The sequence below is a fragment of the Rhodnius prolixus genome, unplaced genomic scaffold (assembly GCF_049639745.1).
Source record: "Rhodnius prolixus isolate KJV_2025 unplaced genomic scaffold, Rpr scaffold_12, whole genome shotgun sequence".
In the NCBI taxonomy this organism is placed as follows: Eukaryota; Metazoa; Arthropoda; class Insecta; order Hemiptera; family Reduviidae; genus Rhodnius; species Rhodnius prolixus.
Window position 1 is genome coordinate 15694491 of NW_027411635.1, and position 23243 is coordinate 15717733.

Here is a 23243-nt window from a genome sequence, read left to right on the forward strand (position 1 = left end):
GCAGCTTACCCTTTAGTGCCAAACTAAATTGTCTCAAGTAGAAGAAACAACACTTCCTTCATGTAAGTGAACGTTTTACTACGCTTTATAAGACATAACTCAAGCCAGAAGGCTTCATTTTTTAGCATTAAAAAAAACTTTTCCACGTCACAGATTCTCCCAAACTTTTTTATTATGCCCTAGTGAGATCCTACCTTGAGTTCTTTTCTCCTATTTTTCAACAACATAGGTAAAATTACTTAAAATATTCAAAATACACTTTTGTTATAAAGAATAATCATTTACAGGAATTAAATTATACCGCCCTCATAAAACAAATCACATTCTTAACATGAACAGATCGTAGAAAACTTTTCGTACTAAAACTATTAATATTTCATGGCCTTTTAAACAGTTAGGAATTGTTATTGTCTTCCATAAATGTTCAATTCCCTATCTACAAAAATCTTAAAAGTAAAATTCATTTTTTATAAAATTCAATTACTTTTTCAGTATAAGCAGAATTGTTTTCTAAAGAAATGGAAAGATTAAACGTGTGTCAAATTATAATCCTTTGAGTGAAACAATTTTTTTTATTATTTTTTTTTTTTCTAGATGTGATATTCAATCTTATCTTACCTCGAACAACTGTTCGTTCCTCTTTGGCACGTTTTAGTTCACAGTTAAAATTTGCTAGTGAATTTATTTACAAATTTATTAGCTTTCATGATTAAACAAAATTTACCATTTTTGTCAAAATTATGAAAAACCATTATTTTATTTTTTATGGGAATTTGTGTCCCATTTTTTTTGCAGCCTTTCGTCGGCTAATTGTTCCTTAAATTTATGTTACTTTCTAGAACTGATTTTAGTAACAATTTCATGCAACTGCTGTACAATAATTTTTATCAAATATTAAAAATTTTGCATTTAAACTGAGATCTTTATTATTAGCATATTTTGAAAAATTATTATCTATTATTCTTATTAGGATTAAGGTTGAGTTTCAATGATCCCTCTCTTTCTGACGTATGATTTTTACGCCTTTGCGTAATATTCGTATTTTTTTTTTTATAGCGTTGCGGTTTATTTTACTAAATTTGGATTTTTATATTCAGCCGTTCACTGCACAAACTTATTAACTCCACTTTTTGAAATATCTTAAGTTCAATTATCAGTTCAGTCTTAGCTTTTTATATTTGTAATAAATTTCTCAAAAAATTAAGATAAACCACCAATAAACGATAAAACTTTATTGGTCATTGAATAATAAATAATTTCATTCAGAAGCCATTTACTTTAATTTACTCCAATATAAATCTTTGCAATAATTCAAGTCGAATTCAGTAGGAGCCGTTAAATGATAACAGTAAATTTATTTGAATTTATATTATAAACAGGAATTTAAGAAAACAATGTACATCATTTTATCGCATTTCTCCACTTCTTTGTTTTATGGCATTAATCGAGTTGTGCAGTGTACGGCTCATATAACTTAATATATCTATGAGTATTCTTATCTTCAAATTATTGCAACAATTTTTATAGTTTCCTAGTCTGTTCATTATATAATCTAGATTATTTTATTCTTACTTTACGACGGTAGAAACTTTAGTTCTGTATTATTGTCTATTTAATTAAAGGATTCATAATCATTCAAATAAAATTAATAAATAAATAACCTACTTAGGAGCCAGAAGGTTAGGTGACTTAATTAGTTAGTGATGTGGTCATTAGATTGTGACAAAGGGCGATCCCTCCACAAGGAGGAAGGAACGCAGGCAAACCAAAATGCCTATTGTTCCCCTAATGTGGTGGCATAAAACAATTTAATGTAAACACGGAGCTTGTTTGTAGGAAGCGTCACCACAATGATGAACCAGCTTCATTTAGAATTCGCTGGCAAACACAATGGGACTAAAGCATTTGAATACACATTACTGAAGAATGTGGAATAAGACTTCTCATTTCTTAAAAGAACTTGAACAGCCCAACGAACCTTTCTTTTGTCGATTAGGTAATTTTTGTTTTTAAATAGAGGTCAATCATAGTTCATTTCTTTTAAAATTTAATATGGCAAGAGTAAATCAGACTCGACTAAGGTCTGCTGATTGATCAAAAGATTGATCTAGAATGAGTCATTAGAGGATCAATTAATATTAATTTCATTGATTTTTCTATAAGTCACGACATCTTTAGCAGTTAACCATTTAATATAGAAGAATAAATACATCTTTTTGAACTTAGAAGAGTTTTAAAAAGTTCCTCAAAATGGAACAAAGATGAAGACCGCAAAGAACAGATACTATGTCTAATGAACGACAGCATCACAATTTTTTTTAAGATGACCAGCTACTTAAGAGCCATCTACAAGCGATTTGGCGATTTCTAACGCCTATTTGTACAAACAAATTTATATGATAATGATAATCGAGAAGCCCTTCAACTTCTAATAGTCTGGTAAACTCCAGGCCCTTAATTCGCCTTTCCAATTATCACAATGATTTTCAACCATTAACTTCTGCCCATAGTTCATATAGTTCGTTGGTGACTGGTACAACGGCAAACTGATCAGTTACATTTAGTTTTTATTAGATAGAACGAATTCCAGACCAACAAACCGACTACATTTTTAACCTTCAACCCTGTATGAGTGGTCAGTTCTTTATTGCTGTCATTTAGAGAAAACACGATTTAATTTTTTTTTTTTATCACTATAAGTTTCAGGCACTGATGTATTATCAAATTATAAAAAAATGTAATCCAAATTTAAAAATTGTACACAAATATAAGTTTATTCTTCTCACTCAATACTTCGTGTTATTACTACTAGCGAAAACGGAAACGAAAAAATAGTTAAAAAGAAAATTATTCATATTTCATTATTATTATTTATTTATTTTTTGTATTTATTAAGGCGCGTCAACATCTGAGGTTATTCACGCCCGGAGCTTTTTTCAGTGCACGGCCGGCCTCTGAGCAGTATTCTCTCGTTACAGACAGCACTATCCATCACCGGACAGTAAGCTGTAAGAAGCTCCTAGAAAAAAAAATCTAAGGGCCAGCAGCTGGATTCGAACCCGGGACCTCTGCGTGGGAGTCCAGTATGCTAACCGCACAGCTAATCCCTTCCCTCTTTAATTATTAGAAATTAAATAAACTTTTATTTGTATGCAACATACAAAATTATCCTTAGCTGGAGGTCACAGTTCACTGATGTAAATCTGCTATTTTGTAACTTGATTTGTGAATGGCTGTTCATTTATTATTATTTTTTTTAATCAAACCTGGTTGCTTTATAAATTCAAGCTGATGCTTCCGTCTTCATCTCAATATCCACTCAATTTTAGCAAATTTTGAAATTTCAGATGAGAATCTACGGCTGGCCGCATTCACTGTCTGCCAAATCCTGTAGAGATCGTAAAATTCTCGTGTAAAGATCGCTGTAAGGGCACTCAAATTGGTCTGGATCCAAGAACCTCGGTTTTATCTCAATATAATTATTAAATTAGCCTGTTTTCTTTTTCTCTGTTATTGTGACTTACCTTTGGGCTTAATTTATTTCGATTTTCGTGTATTTTTAATTCGTCTTTTTTGGGTATTGCAAGCAGCGGATTTTTTTTTTTTTTTTTTTTTTTTACAAGCTATAGACGTAAGTTCGGATTGGTTCAGTGCTGGATACTTGTGTGAATTCCACACAATTGGTTGAGGCTTTATATTCTTTTATAAACACAATAAATAATACAAAGAAAGGAAGAAAAATGTGAGCAGGAAACCGACAGACACTCATTTCATAGTTTTTGAATCGTATAAAAACAAAGAAAATAACATTAACCCTGTTTAATCATAAAAACATAACTTATTATAACAATATTTTAAAATTCATCTTAAAAATTAAAAAATAAGCGTACATTGACATTACAAAATGTATTATTAAGTGGTTACAGCATATATACACAGATATACATGTTTGTTTCATACAAATATTTATATAGTGGCTGTCAGCGGCGGATCTAGGAATAACTCATACCTCTTTATAATTTAAAAGAAATGAATGTTTATAATTAAAAATGTGAGGTAATTGTAGTCAGACGATTTATAGTTAAATTAATATTAATATATATATAATCAACGTAGCATTTTAAAAATTAGTAATTAGAATTAACGCTAGGAAGCGCGAGCTGCTTATTGGGTATCTGTAAGAAAAAAAAAGGGTTTAAATTAAAACAATGGTAAGGCGCGTTTTAGCGTTCTACCAGGTTAAGTTTGATATTATTTGTAACTTAATTACATAATCTTCTTTTTTTTTCTTGTGAATAGATCCATTTGTCTACAAGACGATAGGGGTAATGAGGATAAACCGGATAATAGCAGCTAGTAGTCAGTCACAAATAATAACGGGAAAGGCGACAAGTTTGATTAGCGGCGGTAAAGTAAGTCTGCTAATTATTTGTTTTAGAGTAGTTTGGTTGGGCCAGTCATGGATACGATGAGAAATTCTGAAGACATCACGAGAAAAGTAATAAATAGATGACAATTGCACAATGCGTAGCATCCCTAGTAGAGATAATCAGATCAACGTAAATGGTACAGACACAAATGCACTCTCCTTGTTGTCCGCTGTATATAGAGAAAACTAGCGGTCATTGATAGAGGGTACTAACCCAATACCTGTCTAAAGATAGGGTGTCCATACGTCCCGGTGCCCCGACCAATTCTTTCGGGACAGTTAATTGTCCCAGTTGTTCTAAACCTTGCGACATAAAAATAAAGTTTAGTGCTTAAAAAACTTAAACATATATATAATAAAAACACAATACAATAAAAAGTAAAAATTAATTTCTGTAAACATTACATGTTGAAACGTTCAATAATTTTCTTTACACTAATTCATACTTATAAAAATTAATATATTTTTATTATTTCATAATAGCTTTCCTATTTTTTGTTTGTTTTCTACAAGAATATACTTATATTTATTTATTTGTTTACCATAGACTATGTTGCTATTAGTCCTAATTGTTATTTCAAAATATATTGTAATATCAACTGAAATACATATACATATAACACAATAATCTAATATTTTGTTTGTCGCGTTTTACGGTTGGGACGTGAGGTAATCCGACCACACTAAATGACACAAACGGGGTTCATTATTTGTAATTTGTTTTGAAAATATATTCGTTGTTTTTGAATTCTGCACATTTGATAGGCATGAAAATAGTTTTATCGAATATTTTCTTTAAATACTTTCTGGATTAGACCACCAGTTTTAAAGATTGTCTATTTAATATGTTATCGAAGAAATCTTGATGGAGTTTTGAATAGTACTTCTATGTAGCGCAACATTTGCATAGAATGAATCATAACATTAGGCATTTTTAGGAAGTAAGCATTACCACTTTAGTAATTCCACTTTGATTCTTCATATTAATACTAAGCACGTTCCTGCATTGAAGCACATTATCAACCATTTTAATTCATTTGGATATAGACATCAATTAGTACATCATTTCCAGTTCCGCTAGTGCTTTATCCATGGGAATGATTTTGCCACTACAAATCACGCCTAAATTATGATTGAAAACTGCGAGATCTCAATTCCTAAAACTGTTTTAGGAGTATTTTGAGTTTACCACTAAATTACTGAATAGTGCCTTCTACAATATATGAAGATTTACTCATCTAAATGGAGCCGTTTCTCAGCAGTTACATTTTGAGTGCTAGTTCCCAATTACTTGTACATATCTTTACGAATAATTTTTTTTTTTTAACCCATTTACTGTTTCCAAATTGAAAATTTTGACTGTATACTTTTAACAACTTATAGATCCGCCACTGTTCTCGATCAAAATTAATGCTTCACCTCAATTTAGTAAAATAATTACTGAATCACATAGAAATAAAAAAAAACTGTGGTTTAAAATGAAATATAGCTTTCGTTAGTTTCATACAATTCTGTGTTGCTGTTCGCAAAAAGAACCTGTTTTCCTTCTTGCATTAACAAATCAGTTTAGTGAAGTCATAAATACTGCTTTAAAGTTCAATCAAGGCTGACTCTGGTTAAATTGTTATGTTCAAGATTGCAAATTTTTTATCTTTAACTTTCAACTGGAACAGTATTTACAGCAGCACACATTATACATTAAAAAAAAATTTGCTGACTTAATGCTATACATTTACATAATTTCGCTGACACAGTTAAAAACTAGATGAAAGTAATATATATTCCGACTTATCTCTGTCTGCTTGAAATTTGTTTAAAAATTAATAACATATTGTTCTCAGATGTTGACGCGCCTTAAATCATTAAAAACAAAAATAAATAAATAACATATTGTACATAAATAATTTAGTTATAAATTTCTTATTTATATAAATGTTTCTCTCGCAAATATTAATTGAGTAGATACATTTTGACCTTCAGGCTGTAATGAATATAAATCGGAGAATAACTGCAGTGAACCGTTCTTGACCCTGAGAGGTGATATTGCTGTTCTTGAGTTTAATGCACATTTGGAAATAACAAGCACAGTTTTGATAACATGTCGAAAAAGTTAACAGGGAAAAAACTTTACGAATCGTTTACATCCAGCTATCTAACTTTTAAAAATTGTTTTATGACAATATTTCTATATTACTTTCATTGATTACAAGATTGATCTTCAGATTTTCAGAGTTTTTGCTTTGAAGGATATGTGATGTGATAACAGAAGAAAAAAATATAATTTTTAATTATAAAAATTATAACTAGTGGTGCCAGTCAGACGCTAGTGCCGCGGTCAGTGCACGGGCAAAAAGGGACCGCCCGCCAAAGACACACCGCTTTCAAAAGGGTTATTATACGGTCAGTATACAGTGACTACCTGGCTACAGCCCTTTGACAACATCCAACACCTTTCACCGGCCTATTCAAGACTAGGGTCAACACACGGCAAGAGATGTTTGAGTGTGACCCGTAATTTCAAGACTTGTCAATGTGTGGTGAGGGCTATATATGGTCTCTCTACAGGAAGTGGGGGATCAGTCGATGATTATTCTTCAGATTTTTACCACCGTAACCTCAAGATTCTACCAGCGAGTTACACCGCGAGCGCGTCCCTATCTAAGTGTTTAAACATATATCTATTCAACGTCGTTATAGTTGTGCTTTCTAGTTACAATTTAAATCATTCTAAATTATTGTTAAAATATATATATTTATTTTCCGAATATCAACTCTTTATCTATCTATCAAATCTCTAACTAATTCCCGCATCATAAACCTCCTCTTCAAGTCATCTGAACCCATTACAGATATATCTTTGGTTTATATATTAAATTAGTTTACATAACAAAAAAACTGCATCCAAAAGATATCTGTTTAACTTTCTCACACTTACTTATTACAGAAAATATTTTCAATTCTGTCAAACTCTGAAAAATTGAGTTTTCATCATTTCAGTGGAAGTAAGTTTAAAGGAATGTACAGTATCTGATGAAGAGAATATCAGAAAATCATAGAAAACTTAATCTTGGCATTACTGAGGTTCTAACATCGCTTTAAGCACATTTAAGGTTATGGTTGAAATCAGTAGGCATGACTTTTTGAATAGCGTTTTTTTGGAACTTAATAGTACACCTTCCAGCGAACATTCTAATTTACAAAACTTTCAACCTCTCTATGTCTGAATTTTACTATCACATTTGTGTAGGATAGTATAGAGCTAGACAGTTCAAGAGGGAAAAACGATACGGTTAACTTTTCCTTAATGAACCCTTCACACATTGCCAGGGCAACAAATGAAAGCCAAACCAAGGGACGGAGAGGAAAAGGTAGGCCGAATTTAAAATGAAAGGACGGACTCCGCAATGTCTTCACTGAAAGAAAAATCGTAGGATGTATTAAAAACAAAAAAATCCACATCTTTACAAGCAACAGATTTTGGTGTAAATGGGCAATTAGCGAAATCCATGTGCTATTTCTAGAAATAAAAAGTATTAATTGTTAATTAATAACTGAGAATTCCTCACAAATTCGTTTTTAATGGTAAACCGTGAATACTGGTATTTATGGAATGCTAAAGATATATAGAAATCTTCAATGGCTTGATCGCGTTCTCAAAAATGGCACTGAGTTATCCATCATTAGTCAATAGCAAACAAGTTTTGTTCCAGCTCGACCATACGCTTCCCGTCAGACCAAAGGAAACAAAAAGAACTAAATGATTTTTAAACCTATTTGTGTTGTTCGCCACATAAGACCGGTTCGTAATTCTCTAGTTTTATAGATTTTTATCGATCTAAAGACATATTCTTATGAACAAAATTTAAATTAATAACTTTACCAAAGTTAACCTAAACAGCCGGAGTTTTATGATCCAAAATTCACATAACGGTAAACATAAATTAACAAAATAATCATTAAACGTAATATTTTGTTTAATTTAAGGCGCGTCAATATCTGAGGACTACAGCTCCAGGGGAGCCTTTTTTCCAAAACACCGGACAGTGTTCTCCCTTTACAGATTAAATGTTCCATCACTGGAGCTCCTCGGAAGAAAAAATCTCTAGGAGCAGGTAGTTGGATCGAACCCAGGATCTCCCACATGGGGTATCCAGTACTCTAACCACAAAGCTAATCCTTTTCCAGTATTGTTTCTTATTTATTAGTTTGTTTAAATCGAACAACTTCATATTTGTATACATTATTTCAACTTGGATAAACAACAGGAGTGAGTGAATGATAGAGACAAATCCATTAACTCGAATTGGTTAAATGTTAAAAAGGAACAGATAAAGAAAGTACGCCGTTAAAAATGTAAAATAAATACTTTTTTCTGTGAGTAGTTGGATAAGGCAAAAAAAAAAACATTTAGTCCTGGTAATAACAAAATTTTCTTGTAAATGTGTCCTAGTTGCAATATTTCTTCTTACAAAGCCAAGTAAAAAGAATAAAAAATAAACTATTAGAAAACAGAATACAGCAATATACCTCATGTCGCTATAAAAAGAAGTGGTCCTTTGTAATACAAACAGCCCTAAGGATATTGAATCTTCCTTCTTATTTATATTTAGGCATAAAAAAAATATTTGTTTCACATTGAAAATAGTCGATTTTTTTTTAACTTTCATCCAATAACAAACATTGTAACAGTTATAGCCTTGAGTATAAGGAATTATTTACTTTTATTTGTTTTACAAACATACACACTCGCAAAAATATTCTCCATCATATATGATATCAACATTTTTTTTTTGTTTTCTTTTGCATTAGTAAAATATGTTTTCTTTTAGCACATACGTACACATCTATCACACACCTTTTAGAGGGAAAAATATGCACAATGGTATTGTTTGTTCTTAAATTAAGGACATTTCCGTATCAAATATATTTTGTTTTGCATTTTTAAAATTCCATTTCACTGTTATTCTGTACTCATTATAATTTACAACTAGTTTAAGAGATGTTTTTCCTCAAATTTCTTTATGTACTGGATATTTCGATTGTAGAAACGCATCTTCACAAAACACACACATACATTAAAAATCTAATAACTAAAGGGCCCACATGTATTTTTTTTTTTTATAGATCAGATCTTTCTGGAGCTCCATTTTCCTGTGCCCCTATTCCATAAAAAGAATTATTAGAATTTACTAATCGATTGAATGCTAAGAATAAGGTTTTCTTTCCTTGCTTTAGTTGTTTGAAATCAAACTTAACAGAACCTGAGATTACAAAGTGATTAAAGTTTTTATCATTGCAGTTAGTTACTGAAGTTTAAAAATACAGATTGAGCCATAATGGAATGAAATTTCATTTTCGGATAACCGACTTTCCTATTACCAAAAAATTACAGCGTGACTTTAAATGTAACTGGGTGTTATATAAACAGTGGAACATTTAGTCTACAAAGGACACATTAAAGAGTTCATCCAAATTGTTCTCTTTTCAAAAACAATTTTCTAAAAATTAAAAAAAAAAATATAATAAAACTGACACGTTATTTAAATGAGTAAACAATAAACGATAATTCAATATACATATGTATATACTGACCAATTATGTTACGTATGTAGAGCTCTCAAAGCTCATCCCTTGCCGTAGAAGGTGAAGTCGCTATAATTCTTAAGTATTAATCATATTCTAAACTCAGTGTTCGTTATTTTGATTTTACCTAAGAGCTAATTACTTCAAAAACCTAGTATTTCTTTCGGAAGTGGACAAGTGTAGTCTCTGTCCAGGATCTAACCTGATCTAATAATCACCCTCCTTATGACTGCCTAATACTCTTTACTAAAGATATTTTCAGATTAGGAAAAAGCCAAAAAAATTAAAAATAAACTCTGAAAATGATTAAATGTCTTAGTAAAAAGTGAGTAAAATAAAGGTAATAAGTAGTTAACTATGAAAACGCTGCCTAAAAAACTTCACACTAATACCATCAATAATAAGTGTAATAACAGATAACCAGTCTTTTGATATAAATGAATTACTGTTCAAAAAAAGTAATTGATATTTCGAGCAGCAGACCAAACAAACAATTATGATTCGCACTTAAACCCTTGTTCGTATTAAGATTTAAATGTAAGAAAGTTTTATACATGCTGAAAGATGGTCTCTTTAGGTCATTTCCACTTTGCAATAAACAATTCGAGGCATCTAGTTTGTATCAGTACATTCTCCTTACAAATATTTTTATTATTTACTTTTTTGCATATTATAATAATCTCTTCTGGCAAACTTCTGCAAACAGCCAATCTTTCGCTATAATTTAATGTCACATTATGCATTTAAATAGGTTCATTAACATTTTTAGGTCCATATACAAAGTGTCAACAACTTTTTTGTTTTGCTTCTTTTTTAAAGCATTCACAGAATTGCAACTTGGAAGTCCATAGCAGCATTCTCAAATAAAAAAGAAAAAACTAATTGTGATTTATTAACTTCCAAATATTCGAAACAATTTACCAGCTAAATAATGAAAAATGATATATTTTATATTTAACACGTTCCCTGTTTTTATGATTTTTGTGGAACGTCTTAAAACATGGTAAGTGATCTGATTCAATCTGAAAGTGGCACTGCTCATCCATAAATCCGGTAGAGCTTCTGCTGTTGTAATTATCGCTAGAAAAAGGGAACAAAAAGGGCTTAAAAGATTAGGCTATTTCGAAATAACCCAAAATCTGTTTCTTTAGATTGCTAGCTCTAGATAAAAAACATTTGCCTCACAAATAGTCAACTTTTTTGTCAACTTTAGGACATGGCCCTTTTACAATAAATCAATATTTACTGAACATTTCTTTCACAATAATAATAAAAAAATCTTAAAATCCTCCAGAAACCAATGGCTCAAATTTAATATGCATTTTGTTTTAAATATGTGAATTATCAGGTACGTACACAAAAAAAAAGTAGTATTTATTTTTAAGCTGTTCCTTGAAAAATAATTTCTCGGATATCACTGGCCAGTCATAAATATTACTGAATACTAGTTATAATAAAAGTGGGCATTATTTTTCTGTCTTTTTCTAATCCTAATAACAATTTGACCGTTTGCTAACATGTTTATTAAAAGTTACTCGTAGATGATAGTAATGTACTTCCATTTTACGCTTTATCTATCTGTATATGAAAGGGCCTATGCGATTTAACAAATGAGCGAACTGGATCCAGAAATTTGGCATTTTGCGTCGCCACTTTAAAAAAAAAATCGGCCAGTACGGTAACTGCACTGTGCCTCATTCATCGTCATCCGGATGAATCGCAACTTATATTCTTTACCTTTTCCAGCACTAATCATGTGAGTTTAATCGCTGATGAATTCATTTTTTTAGAAATCTTGTTTCGAAACACCTGCCGTTCACTCAACGTAAGAGAGAGAACCCTTTAGTACATTATTCAAGGCATGATTTTAAAAAATAAATTATTTGGTTTTTATATGGTTTCTAGATTACTTTGATTACACAAATTATAAGAAGCGTGTTTTACTGCTGCAATATAAGTAAGCACAGTTTATGATCCTTCTTCACCTGTAAGAGAAATTTACCCGCCTCCATCTAATTTATTAGTAGGAAACTAAATAAAATTTGTCAATAATAACTACAATAATGATTGCAGCAAGAGAATAACGTACGTCATTTTTGTTTTTTTCTTTAATTCGGTGACATTACTTTTCAACAACCTTAGTGTTTTATTAAAACGTACATAAGATAAAAAAAAATAGTTAAAATGGATAAAAACTTATTAAATTTAAGAAACTACTAACTTACAACAAAAATAAATATTAATAATAATTAAAAACAATTATGCAGGCTTCTTTTTTTTAACACATATTTAAGAAAATTAACCCAAATAGGGTAGCCTAGAATCCTGTGTTTGGCAGTGAAAATTGACTTAGAATGCAAAGAATTTATAAGAACAGGTGAGAAATGCTTGATTAAAAAAGAAAAGAAAAACAACACTTAAGACCATGTTAATTAATAGAAAAAGTAATTACATTTACAGTAAAAAATAAATAAATTTCAATTACAAACTTTTCTAGAACAAAATTTTTCCTTAACAAGTCCTCTGTACATATAGATAAATCCAATAATCTAAAGTACTAACAATCTAAAAACTAGGAATTTATTTATTTTTCCCCCGATTACTTTAATTATTCAACAAATCACATATTCTGACAATACATTTATTTATTTTTTATAAATGCTATAATAACCTTTTCTTATGTAGAGGAGGAATCGATGTTACGATCTGCATCACAATGATATTCACAAAAAATTGAATAATTAAGTCACACTTTCAGCAAACTACTTTTATAAATAAACCGTTTCGATTATTTACAAAACCATAACTTCAGGTACAGATCTACTGTTTGTTTTTTATGCTGTTAAGGGATAGGTCACTTAGGGGCTTTAGTGATTACATTAGGCTAACTCTCAAGAGCTGGTTTAGGGACTTTAGTGATCGACATTATTTCAGTCCTCGCTAAAGTGTCATTTCAGTATATTATACTATTTTAAAAGCTGTATATAAATTTAATAAGAATCAAATTTCAGATCATAATATTGAATTAAAATAAAATTGGTTGACGGAAACGCAATATTACTCAATAAAGTTCTTTTCGTTTTTGGCCATTCTCGAAAAATTGTCCAACAATTTTCTTTCAAGTTTGCATATCCACTGATAAATTTAGACCTATTTTTGTTTAACTTTATAATTATAAATTTATCACTTCATTTTTTACACTTTTGAGAAATTTTACTTTTGAAACTTTCTGAAGGTAGATAGGGTCACCACGCTTCTTACTAATAGTTGACATGTAATTGTAAAATGGACTTGTAAAATAGATGACTTGTAAAATTAAGCAACCAATATTTAATAAAGTTTAAAGAAAGTTTTTAAGTTTAAAGAAAACGGTTAAATTATTAAATTAAATTAGAAAACTTTAGGAATTACAATCAGACAACGTCGTGTTTTTATTTATTGCCCGAGAGCATACTGTTCACAAACAAGTACTTGTCTTAAATTGTTAACAAGTATTTTTGCTGTAATTATTTTTTTAATTTTTTTTAGTAACTCCTTTTTTTTATTTTTTGCAGAATGTCCTAAGAGTACAGGATGATAGTTTTGTAAGAAACCGATACCGGTTATTAATAAATGGTTCTAATTAATTGTGGACCCACACTTTGTCAAAAAGTTAAGATTATTCAATTTTCTGAAAGAACCTTTTTTACAAAAATAAAAATTAATATTCCTCTCTCATAATTCCTAAATTTCAGCGAATTCCTTATTTTCTTTCTATTAATAATAAAAAAAATTGATTCACGAACGGTTAATGATTTAATTAATGCCATTTCATTTCAGAAGAGAGAAAATAAAATTACTTTTTTTCAGATTTCAAGTTATATTTTTAGAAGCACAGTTAACTAATATAAGCTGAATATTTATATTTTTTTTAATTAAACAAGCCCTTTTATTTTTTCAAAGGCATAATTAATTTGTAAGTTAACATTTGTAGGCCAGGCGCGTACCATATGATATGGGAGCGGATGCTTCAGCATCGAAAAGGAAAACTACTCAATAAATTGTGATAGTTTGAAATAATTGTAAGATTTTTTTACATTAAACTCAAACGTTAATCTAGTAGAGTTGATCCAGCACTTTTTACTTAAATTAGAAAGAGAACGAAATATGCGTACGAGGGTCGTAATTTTAAACGAAATGAATGGTTGCAAGACCATTATTTTAGTCCTAAACAGCCCTTTACTGGGTTGTGCAATGTTGAAGACCAATAGATAATTGCTATAAATTGTTAGATCAATAAATAAACAAAAAATTGTACTTAAGCTTACATCTATGCCGATTTTGAAATGAAAAGCACGTCCTCCTCATTCAGTTTACATTTTCAATGTTCAAAAAGTTAGTAACACTTCAAGAATAAAATCTATCAGCTTGTTAAAATACTATAGATAAATACCGAAGCGCTACCCTAGTCGCTCAAGTAATTTTCGTGATATATCTGTGTTCCCTGATAATCGACCTTTTTGCATGAAGCAATCTGTTACAAGTAGTCATTTGCGGCTGTTTTAGGCTGAAAACTCTAGAAAGAATAAAAATCAATGTTGGCAAGAAAAGAACAAGATGGCTGAAGCAAGGAGTTTAAAACTTTTCCTCTTCATTAGCGCGTGAAAAAATAACCATCGAATGAAGACGCATTTCTGAGTTTTGAATTAAGCTTTCAAGCGTAACAATAAAAATATGAGGTGTGATCATGGGTAAAAATTTTATACCGTTCGCTTCCAAATATTTGTGCGAAAAATAAATATTATAATGAATAAGCGGAATAGACTTCCATTTGGATCCCTTATTGTGTTGAGCAAAACAACAGAAAAATTAAAAACAATTGCTAAGACCACCGAATGGTGACCGCCCAATCGCTGCCGTATGTTACACCTCTTTGGTGCGTACCAAACCAATTTCTCGTCTTCCGGTTAAAATCGTACCCTACTGTCTCTTCCTCATGTCATCGTCATTCTACTCTTCTCCACTTTCGATGCGCGACCTTAAGTGTTCGCTTTTTTACATCGAGTAATCCGTTTCATGTAGTCTTTTTGGCTGTATCAGGCAGACAACTGAAGAGAAAAATAAATGTTTGCAATAAAATAACAAGATTGATGTAAAAAGTTTCAAATACCTTTAGTGACGTGAGTGGAAGTGAAAATAAAATCCAGAATACAGGCCCGCCTTTCGGTTAGTGCTTTTTTTTTTTAGCTGTATAACATATTGTTGCATATAACAAGCTGTTACATATATGAGCTTCAACTCATTCTCTCAGGCTGTGAATAATATCATTGTTTATAGAGCAGCTTATTAAATGAACTTTGTAATAAAAATCAGAGCTGGTCTAACTCATCATAGGATAGAATCCTAAAATTTATTAAAGGAAATTCTCGTAACAGTTTCTTCGCAGAAAAGTTTTCGTCTATAATTTTCACCTTTATTATGGCAAAGGAGCAAGAATATAAAGTGATAGTGAGGTGGCGTTATTTGATCTGCAAGCACTGTGCAAAGAAATAGTATGTAAGCTTTTAAATGAAATTATTTTTTAATTTGATGATACAGGAAAAGAAATAAATAGGAGGAAGTTAAACGCGCACTCTTCAACTAGGAATGCGAATGTTTCTTTAGAGAAATCTCAAAATACGCAATTCAGAGATTTGGGGGCCTCTAGTAATCGGGGTTTACTATGGTAACCGCGCCACTTATTTTACAGTTAAAAATTGCAATAACACAAATTCAGACGATTTTTTTACAACTTCTAGACAGCTTGCACCACTTTCTAAGTGTGATTTATCCTCTAAAATACAGTCAGCTAAAAAAAATAAATAAAATTCTTCAGCTTTAAAAATGAACTAACACCACCATTCGTAAAAAAAAAGAAACAGCATGATTTTTACAAAAATTTCACCCTGTTTCCCCATTGTACATTTGATTTTTATCTGATTTTACTAAATTTGACTTTTTAAAAAATGTACTTACATTAAAAAGGAATTTGCTAAAATTTAAGTTCACTTTATTTTCACAACATGAATACATTTTTTAATGAAGGAAGTTTAGGATCACCTAAAGTACTTTTTTGTTTGTTTGTTTTATTTTAGAACAACGTCTCTTGTGACCACGCGCAATGCTGGACAGAATCCTTGCTGAGATCACTTTGGGAACGTTGCAATGATTCAACTAGACGATCACAAGAGATGCTCATAAATGTACGAGTCTCTATAGTGGAAGTTCGAACGTTGCGAAGGGCAGGCGTTGCAAGTAAGGTATCACTATCACTTGATGTCTTTTTACACTTATCATTTCCTGCCATAAGGTCAGCTGGTGCTAAAGTCGTTGAAGAAACCTTTTCACCAACAGATTCTCCGATTTCTGAAGAAGCCTCGAGCCCTGTCGGAGATGAATAGCGCCTCCTTTGTTGCTGTACAGCCGGACCTGGAACCTACAAGGGGAAAAAAATCTATTAGATTTATAATTTCAGAAACCATCTTTGGAATATAGTATAATATGATTACACCACGTAAGAATGGCTTAACACAGCCGACATTCCAGTCTGAAAGCATATAATTGGTTTGTGGTGTGGCAACATTCCTCTGGAAATTTTGCTTAATTCGAAGAAAAAAAGTTTTAAATTGTTCATTACGGCTAGATAAGCATATTAATTATATTTTAGTTCAATTTCAAACGTAATCTATAACTCCTATTTTTAAAAAGGGTAATGCATCCCGTTTCCCACATTATCAACGTATTATTAACAAGATATAATTAAAGTACGAAAAAAAATTACCCTGTGTCTAAAAAGTAAATGTTGATGAGAAGCTAGGGGTGACGAAGGCTGGGGATTTGGTGGCCTCGGGATCCCCCCTGCAAGCCTGGACGGAATCTTGCTCCCCGCTGTTTGACTAGAACCAGTGCTAATACCCGGGCTAGACCCTGATTCTGAATCTGTCGAGAAACCGTCAACCTGTAGGAAATAGAAAATGTTTAGACTAGAACAAAAAAAAATTAAAAAGTAATAAAAAAAAAATTAAAAACATGGAACACCCTACTTATCTGAGATATTGCCATTACAGTATCGCTTTGGAAAAACAGTAAGAAAAAATAATGCAGGGAAAAATTGCTCTCCAGTCCTTCTCCATACTACGCCTCTACTACTGTCTAGCGACTGATGCAGAACTCAGATTTATTTGAGAAAAAGACGTTCCTCTTTACTGCTCTGCCCAATTGCGCCAAGTTAAATGCGATGTTTCAGCGGCTTTGGATGGATTCCTTGAGCTAAAACCACTTTGTCCAACCTTCTTATTAACTAACAAACGCGAGGTAATAGAAAAATAGGTTTCCACCAATGCAAACTAGCTATCGGCGGTTATAAACAAAAAAAAAATAAAAAATTAGAATATGAATTTGAACTGATACTTCAAATAACCAAAGTGTTCCTTCTTTTCACTAAAGTGTATTTCTGATGGTAAAAGTAAATTAACTCACCTCGTCCTCTGTATCTACAAGCTCCTCATCTAGAAATACCGAATCAGACCCGAGGGATCTCTCTTGATCTGTTTGCTGAGGAGAAGATTGCCTATCAGGAGAAGAAAAATGAGGGGAAGCAGAGAGATTAAGGAGCTCAGATCGGGGATCATGGGCAGCTAGAGGTGCCACACCTGAGGAACGGGGCAGAACTGGACAAGTGAGGTGAGTTAGAGGCATACTTGGGGTTCGCCAGCCAATGTCTCCTGCAATCTCCATCTCACCTATACCCCTACCACCATGTAGGGTAGCCTGTGACGAGCAAGGAGAGACCTGGGGCGTAGGCTGAATTACCTGCAACAAAAAAAATGGTCTAGAAGTTATTTTGTTACACCAAGTAATTTCTCTATTCAGATTTACGAAAATTATCCATTGTTAGCTGGAAAACTTCCTTCTTTTTTTAATAATCTGTAACAATGTGGCAATTATAACACCAAAAGTAAGTAATTTTAAGCTTCTAAATCACAAGCAAGAGAAATTCAAACAGTTTACTTTTTATTACATGTGGGTTCAAGAAATAATATTCATTTAAAACGTAATCCGAATCTAGCACCAAAAGAGGAACTAGAATCGATGGCATTTCAGGATAAGACCACGCCACAATAATAATAAAAACACTATAATACATTATCCTGGCTCGATAAACTCATGACTTCCTCACTTAAAATCATTTTTATGTTTTATTAAGCAGTTGAAGTAACAACCACAATTTGTTTATTTGATTTTATGATGTATCAATTTCTTATTTCAACTTGGATGATAATTATAAACTAATAAATAAATGAGTATGTGAAATAACCACTCAGAAAACAAAACCAAATAGGGCCAGCCCTTTGTAAGAAAATCATAGAAACTCAAAAATTTATTCGTTGAAGTCATACATTTAGTTATTGTTATGCTTCACACTTGGAGTGCCAGCAATATTTTTTATGTCGATATTATTTATTTTGCGGAATATTATTTTGAAGAGGCACTCTGCAGCTCAACTTAACATGGCAGTTTCCCAAAACAATTTTGTAATATTGTAATTTTAATGTATAATATTTTATTTAATTTTTATTATTTTTGTTTTCCTTTTTTGGTCACTAATTTATTAATCCAAAAGGAAGAAAAATAATTGCCAATTTCAGTCATAATTTTTTATTTATTTTTTTGCCAAGCTTTAGACCCAGAAACTTTGTCATATTCAAGGCTTGATAATGTAATACAAATTATAATGTTATTATGCATAAGCCCTGAAAATGAACCAGCCTCTAGGTAAAAAGCTTATCAAAAAAAAATAATAAAAAATTACGACCGAAATTGGCTATAATCTTTCTTCCTTTTCAATGTGTTACATGATTTTTAAATCATTTTTTGAGTTGACATATTTTGGCTAGAATCAGGCTAATTAAGAGTTGAATAAAATTACTAACTGACAAATAACTATTGATTCTAGGTGTTAGGGGTATGATTTTTTTTTTTTTTTATTGATATGGAATATCAAGGTCTCCTATTGTTAGTTCGAAGTGGTTAAACGTAACGAGCTTTTCAAATGTTTTAATAGTTGTATAAGTTTATAAACTTGAACGAAAAATAATATTTTTGTTTTTAGTTGTGACTTTTTTAAATAACGCTACACACCTGTATATCAATTGGGTAGTAATAGTCCCAGGGCTCTTCGTCTAGCCTGTCTGAATTGCTTGTATTAATGAATGGTGGGGGTATCGGATGGCCAATTTCCAAGGCAGATCCGCGCCTCTCAAGATAGGAAGAGTCGCAACTCGAGCAAGTCACAGAAGAAAACCTGCCAATGTTTTGACATAAGGCAAAACAATGTGCATACAAAAGAATGCTAGCCTAAAAATCTGTAAGTCCTCAGTACTTTTAGACTTCTAAGCAGCATTATTTTTATTTATCATTTTTTAAGATTTTGTGAATTCTCTTAGAAAAGCGACAACAAAATACAATTTATAAGTCATTCTTTATGGTTATTTTGAATTTTGTTTTGTAGGATTATAGGTCTTGAATGAAAGAACTTTTTATGCATATATTCGTAGTAATGGCAAAACGTTTCGCTGACGGATGTGTCCGAATTGTGTCATCATTAAATCTATTATAGTTTGATGGTATGCTATAAGTGGAGGTTAGTACGGTGATTTACATATGATTTTACTGGGGAGGTTAATTATTATCAAACCTTACGGCAAAAGACAATGCCCTAGGCTTTCCAGAGAAACCTACAAACAAATATACTAAATACAATTATAATTTAATGTATGTCAACTTAAATATAAAGTTGTGTGTGAGAGGATGTGTATGATATTAAACCAGAGTTAGTCTGTAGAAGATACACTAAACAAAATAGTTTTACATGAGTGCCCAAACTGTCACTGCATTAGACCACTTTCTAGTTTTATCCAGGGGGGCGCTAAGACTAATCAAGCAGGCAGACTTGTTGCTCTAATTGGAAGTGACATGGCAGACCCTGTTTTTAGGTCATGTTAGCGTCGGTGAACTGGCTTTCCCCATGAAATTTGCTATGTACTTCACTTTAAGCCACCTAACCCTCATCCAAAGGCATCTGGCAGCCAAGCAGATTTTAACGAATATCTCAAAATTGGTGGATAATAGTTTTAGTACTCTTGGAGAATCCATTTCTGTTGAAGATTCTTCTAGTTTCTAAAATATTTTTCTACTGATGTTGATAAATCTTTGCCAGAAGGCGAACACTTTTAAAATAGATAGGTACCTTGTAGGAAGAGAAATCAAAGCAATAATTCATTTCGTTTAATCGAAAAAAAAATTCCAAATAATTATTTGAGAAAACCTTTTTTTGCTTGTCTTCTTGCTACTTTTTCAGTCATTCCGAACTTTTAGAGACGATTATTTATCCACTAATAGTGCAACACATGATAATAGAATAATATGTTATTACTGAGGTCTGAATTTCAAATTACCTAAAGAATATTACACAATATTAGAATCAAAATACACTTCAAACATTTAATGGTTATTCAGTCTGACTTTCCATTTGTTACACAGGATTTCGAATTGTTTACAATATCATACTTTAAAGTCTGAAAAAATTGGTTTTAATCAATTTTCTTCTTTTTCTCTTTAAAAGTGGGGAATGACCAGCATAAGCAAACCCCCAATCTTCTGCTTGTAGTTGCAGAGATTTAATCAAAATACTATTTTACCTTAGGCACATTATTCACGCTACCATATTATATTCTACTTATTTACCGTACTATCATTTTGAATTTAAACAAATTGCTGTAATTCAGATCTTTGATAGATCATAGTAACATATTTACAATTCATAATTATATATTATTTATATGTAATTTATTTCATTGTTCTAAAATCATCCCGTCTGCTTCTTCAACACCTGGCACACCCGGAAAACTTCTATGTACGGTATCACTGGCTGATAACTGTTTTTACTAGTTGCTTTCTTGAATTATGTTGAGATATTGTGGACAGCCCGTTTTTCTCTAGAAATTCTAGCTTAATAAGCAGGGTGTGATCCAAAAGTTCCCAGACAACCTCTTATATTTAATCTGTATAGTACCTGCGCGCAGTTAAACGTCTTCTAGCTATTTTGAATGAGATCAGTTCAGTAGTACTAGTTGTACAAATTCATGTAAAGTTTTAATGGTACCATGATAATTTTACGACGGAAGGAAAATTATTTATGAGCGACTGGAACTCATAAAAACAAGCTTGTTTGGTGAACGTTCAACCGGCCCAACGCAAGTTTCCAAATGGCATCAAAGCAGGTTGAATAGAGCTCTAAGATGACAACTAACAGAAATACCTTTAACGCCTATCTCAACGGAAAACATCACCGTAATAGTGAATTCAGGATGCGGTAAAATTTGGATTTAATTATGGAATCATTTTGAGGCAAGAATCGCGATTACAGCGCATCGTGGAAGCATGTGTTCAATTATTGTTGTCGTCTACGCAAAAACATAACGAATTTATGTATGTACTGATCTGAAACAACTCGCTTCGAAAAATAACATTTTAAAAAGGACGTAACAGAAGATAAAAATTTAATAATGGCTTCCCTCAAACAAAGCTATAATAAAGCCTAGCAGAGTTCCACTCGCCAAGACAGAACAAATTCAAAATCCTGAAAAGCAATAGGAATAACATGATTTTCAGATTTTTTATCGGATCAGTCCAGGAATATTTGGATCGCACCTCGAATGTACACCGTGGTTTTCAAGCTTATTTTTCTTTGAATGAAGTTTTGGCTGTGTTATCTTTATGAAAAATAAACGCGCAGTGAGAGTTTGAAAGGAACGTAACAGAATTATTAATAAAACAGGATCTTTCATTCATCACCTATAACAAAACAAAATTTAAAATAAACAGACAGAAAAAGAAAAGGTCAACCAAAAACCGGCTCATACTTTATTATTTGTGATGGACATCATTTGGAAGGTTGTAAAAAAGTGCAAAAGGTGCTCAGAATTAGTAAATGTGACTCTTTGGTTTTATGTTTGTTTGTTTTTTTAATTTTTTATTTATTTATTTTGAGGGCGTGATAAAGAGGAAATAATTCAACCGTACAAGTTGTTCTATGAAAACAATGAAAAGAGAATGGATAGTTAAAAGAATTAAGGAACTACTAGTCGAGAAACCATGTAACTAGGGAAGAAAATTTAGTGAAACGTGCAGTTTGAAATTAGAAAAAAATACACATTTGCAACATTTAAGATTTGTGATGCGAGCGTTTTGCTATAGTTAGCTGCAACAGTGTTACTGTAAGGCCCTTAAGCTGCCATTAGCAAAGTTAGTAAAAACAAAATTGGTGTGACGCGCTAATACAACTTTCTCTAATTGTAATGTTTATAGTTCCTAATTTATCGATTCCACTTAAAATTACACTTAAAAAGTTACAAATAAATGTAGGCGATGAGCTTTGAAGTTTACAAGTTTATGACTAACGTTTATGATTGCGTCTTCTTTATGTAATATCCGAATATCTTCTTTCCTCCTGTAGATGTGATTGGCATTAACCCAACTAAAACTAGACTCTCCGATTTCCCAGAACTCCTTAAAAATATATTTATTCCAGAAAATTGTTTGATTAACAGTGATAGGTATCATTAAACTAAGTTTTTAGTATCCATTTTTTGTTTTAGTTACTTACAACCTACTTTTAATTAAGTTTAGATCATGTGGCGATCACTCATAGATTCTCTTAACATAGACTAACATGCTTTTATTAATAACTTGAAATGTCTAACATAACATTTCAAAAACCAACATTATTTTTCTTTCAAAATAACTTCATTGTTGCCAGTTAATTTTCTTTTTCTTATTGTATTTTTAAATTCCCATCCATTTAAAAACTGTTGAAAAACGATGGTCCAATCCATCATGGGCTAGTAAAATGGGGAGCCTAATCCGATCACAACTTCCTTAGCCCCTGGGCAACTGTTCCTAGGAGCAGGCTAAATAGGCGGTATGAGGACTTTTGCCACAGCCAGGGTTAAGGTAATTTTCTCAACTCACCACTCTCCACTTTGGACAAGGGAGCCATCCTCAGGAAATCGTGGAGGAAATAAGGTTGAGGCGAATAACACTGTGATCATTAAATTATTTATTAAAAATCTATTTTTTTTTTAACTAAACATGATCAAATAAGTTTCAATAAAATGTTACATGGTCGTACACCATCCAAATGTTATTAAGA

General features: G+C 31.6%; 1 protein-coding gene and 1 long non-coding RNA gene across 4 annotated transcripts in view; one reads left to right on the forward strand and one right to left on the reverse strand.

Annotated features, from left to right (window-relative positions):
- LOC141461755 (uncharacterized) lies at positions 1 to 18601 on the forward strand. The gene is made up of 2 exons (XR_012463023.1): positions 1 to 62; positions 16126 to 18601. It is a non-coding gene; the product is annotated as an uncharacterized lncRNA (long non-coding RNA).
- Positions 12425 to 23243, reverse strand: part of LOC141461747 (uncharacterized) — a 23526-nt gene continuing 12707 nt past the window's right edge. For 2 of the 3 annotated variants that reach the window (XM_074143040.1, XM_074143041.1), the window contains 4 exons: positions 19172 to 19334; positions 17510 to 17842; positions 16812 to 16988; positions 12425 to 16466 (listed from right to left, as the gene is read on the reverse strand). In XM_074143040.1, coding sequence (XP_073999141.1) covers positions 16122 to 16466; positions 16812 to 16988; positions 17510 to 17842; positions 19172 to 19334 — 1018 coding nt within the window. In that variant the 3' untranslated portion in view covers positions 12425 to 16121. The remainder of the gene's footprint in view (positions 16467 to 16811; positions 16989 to 17509; positions 17843 to 19171; positions 19335 to 23243) is intronic. The other variant, XM_074143042.1, reaches the window with a different exon arrangement.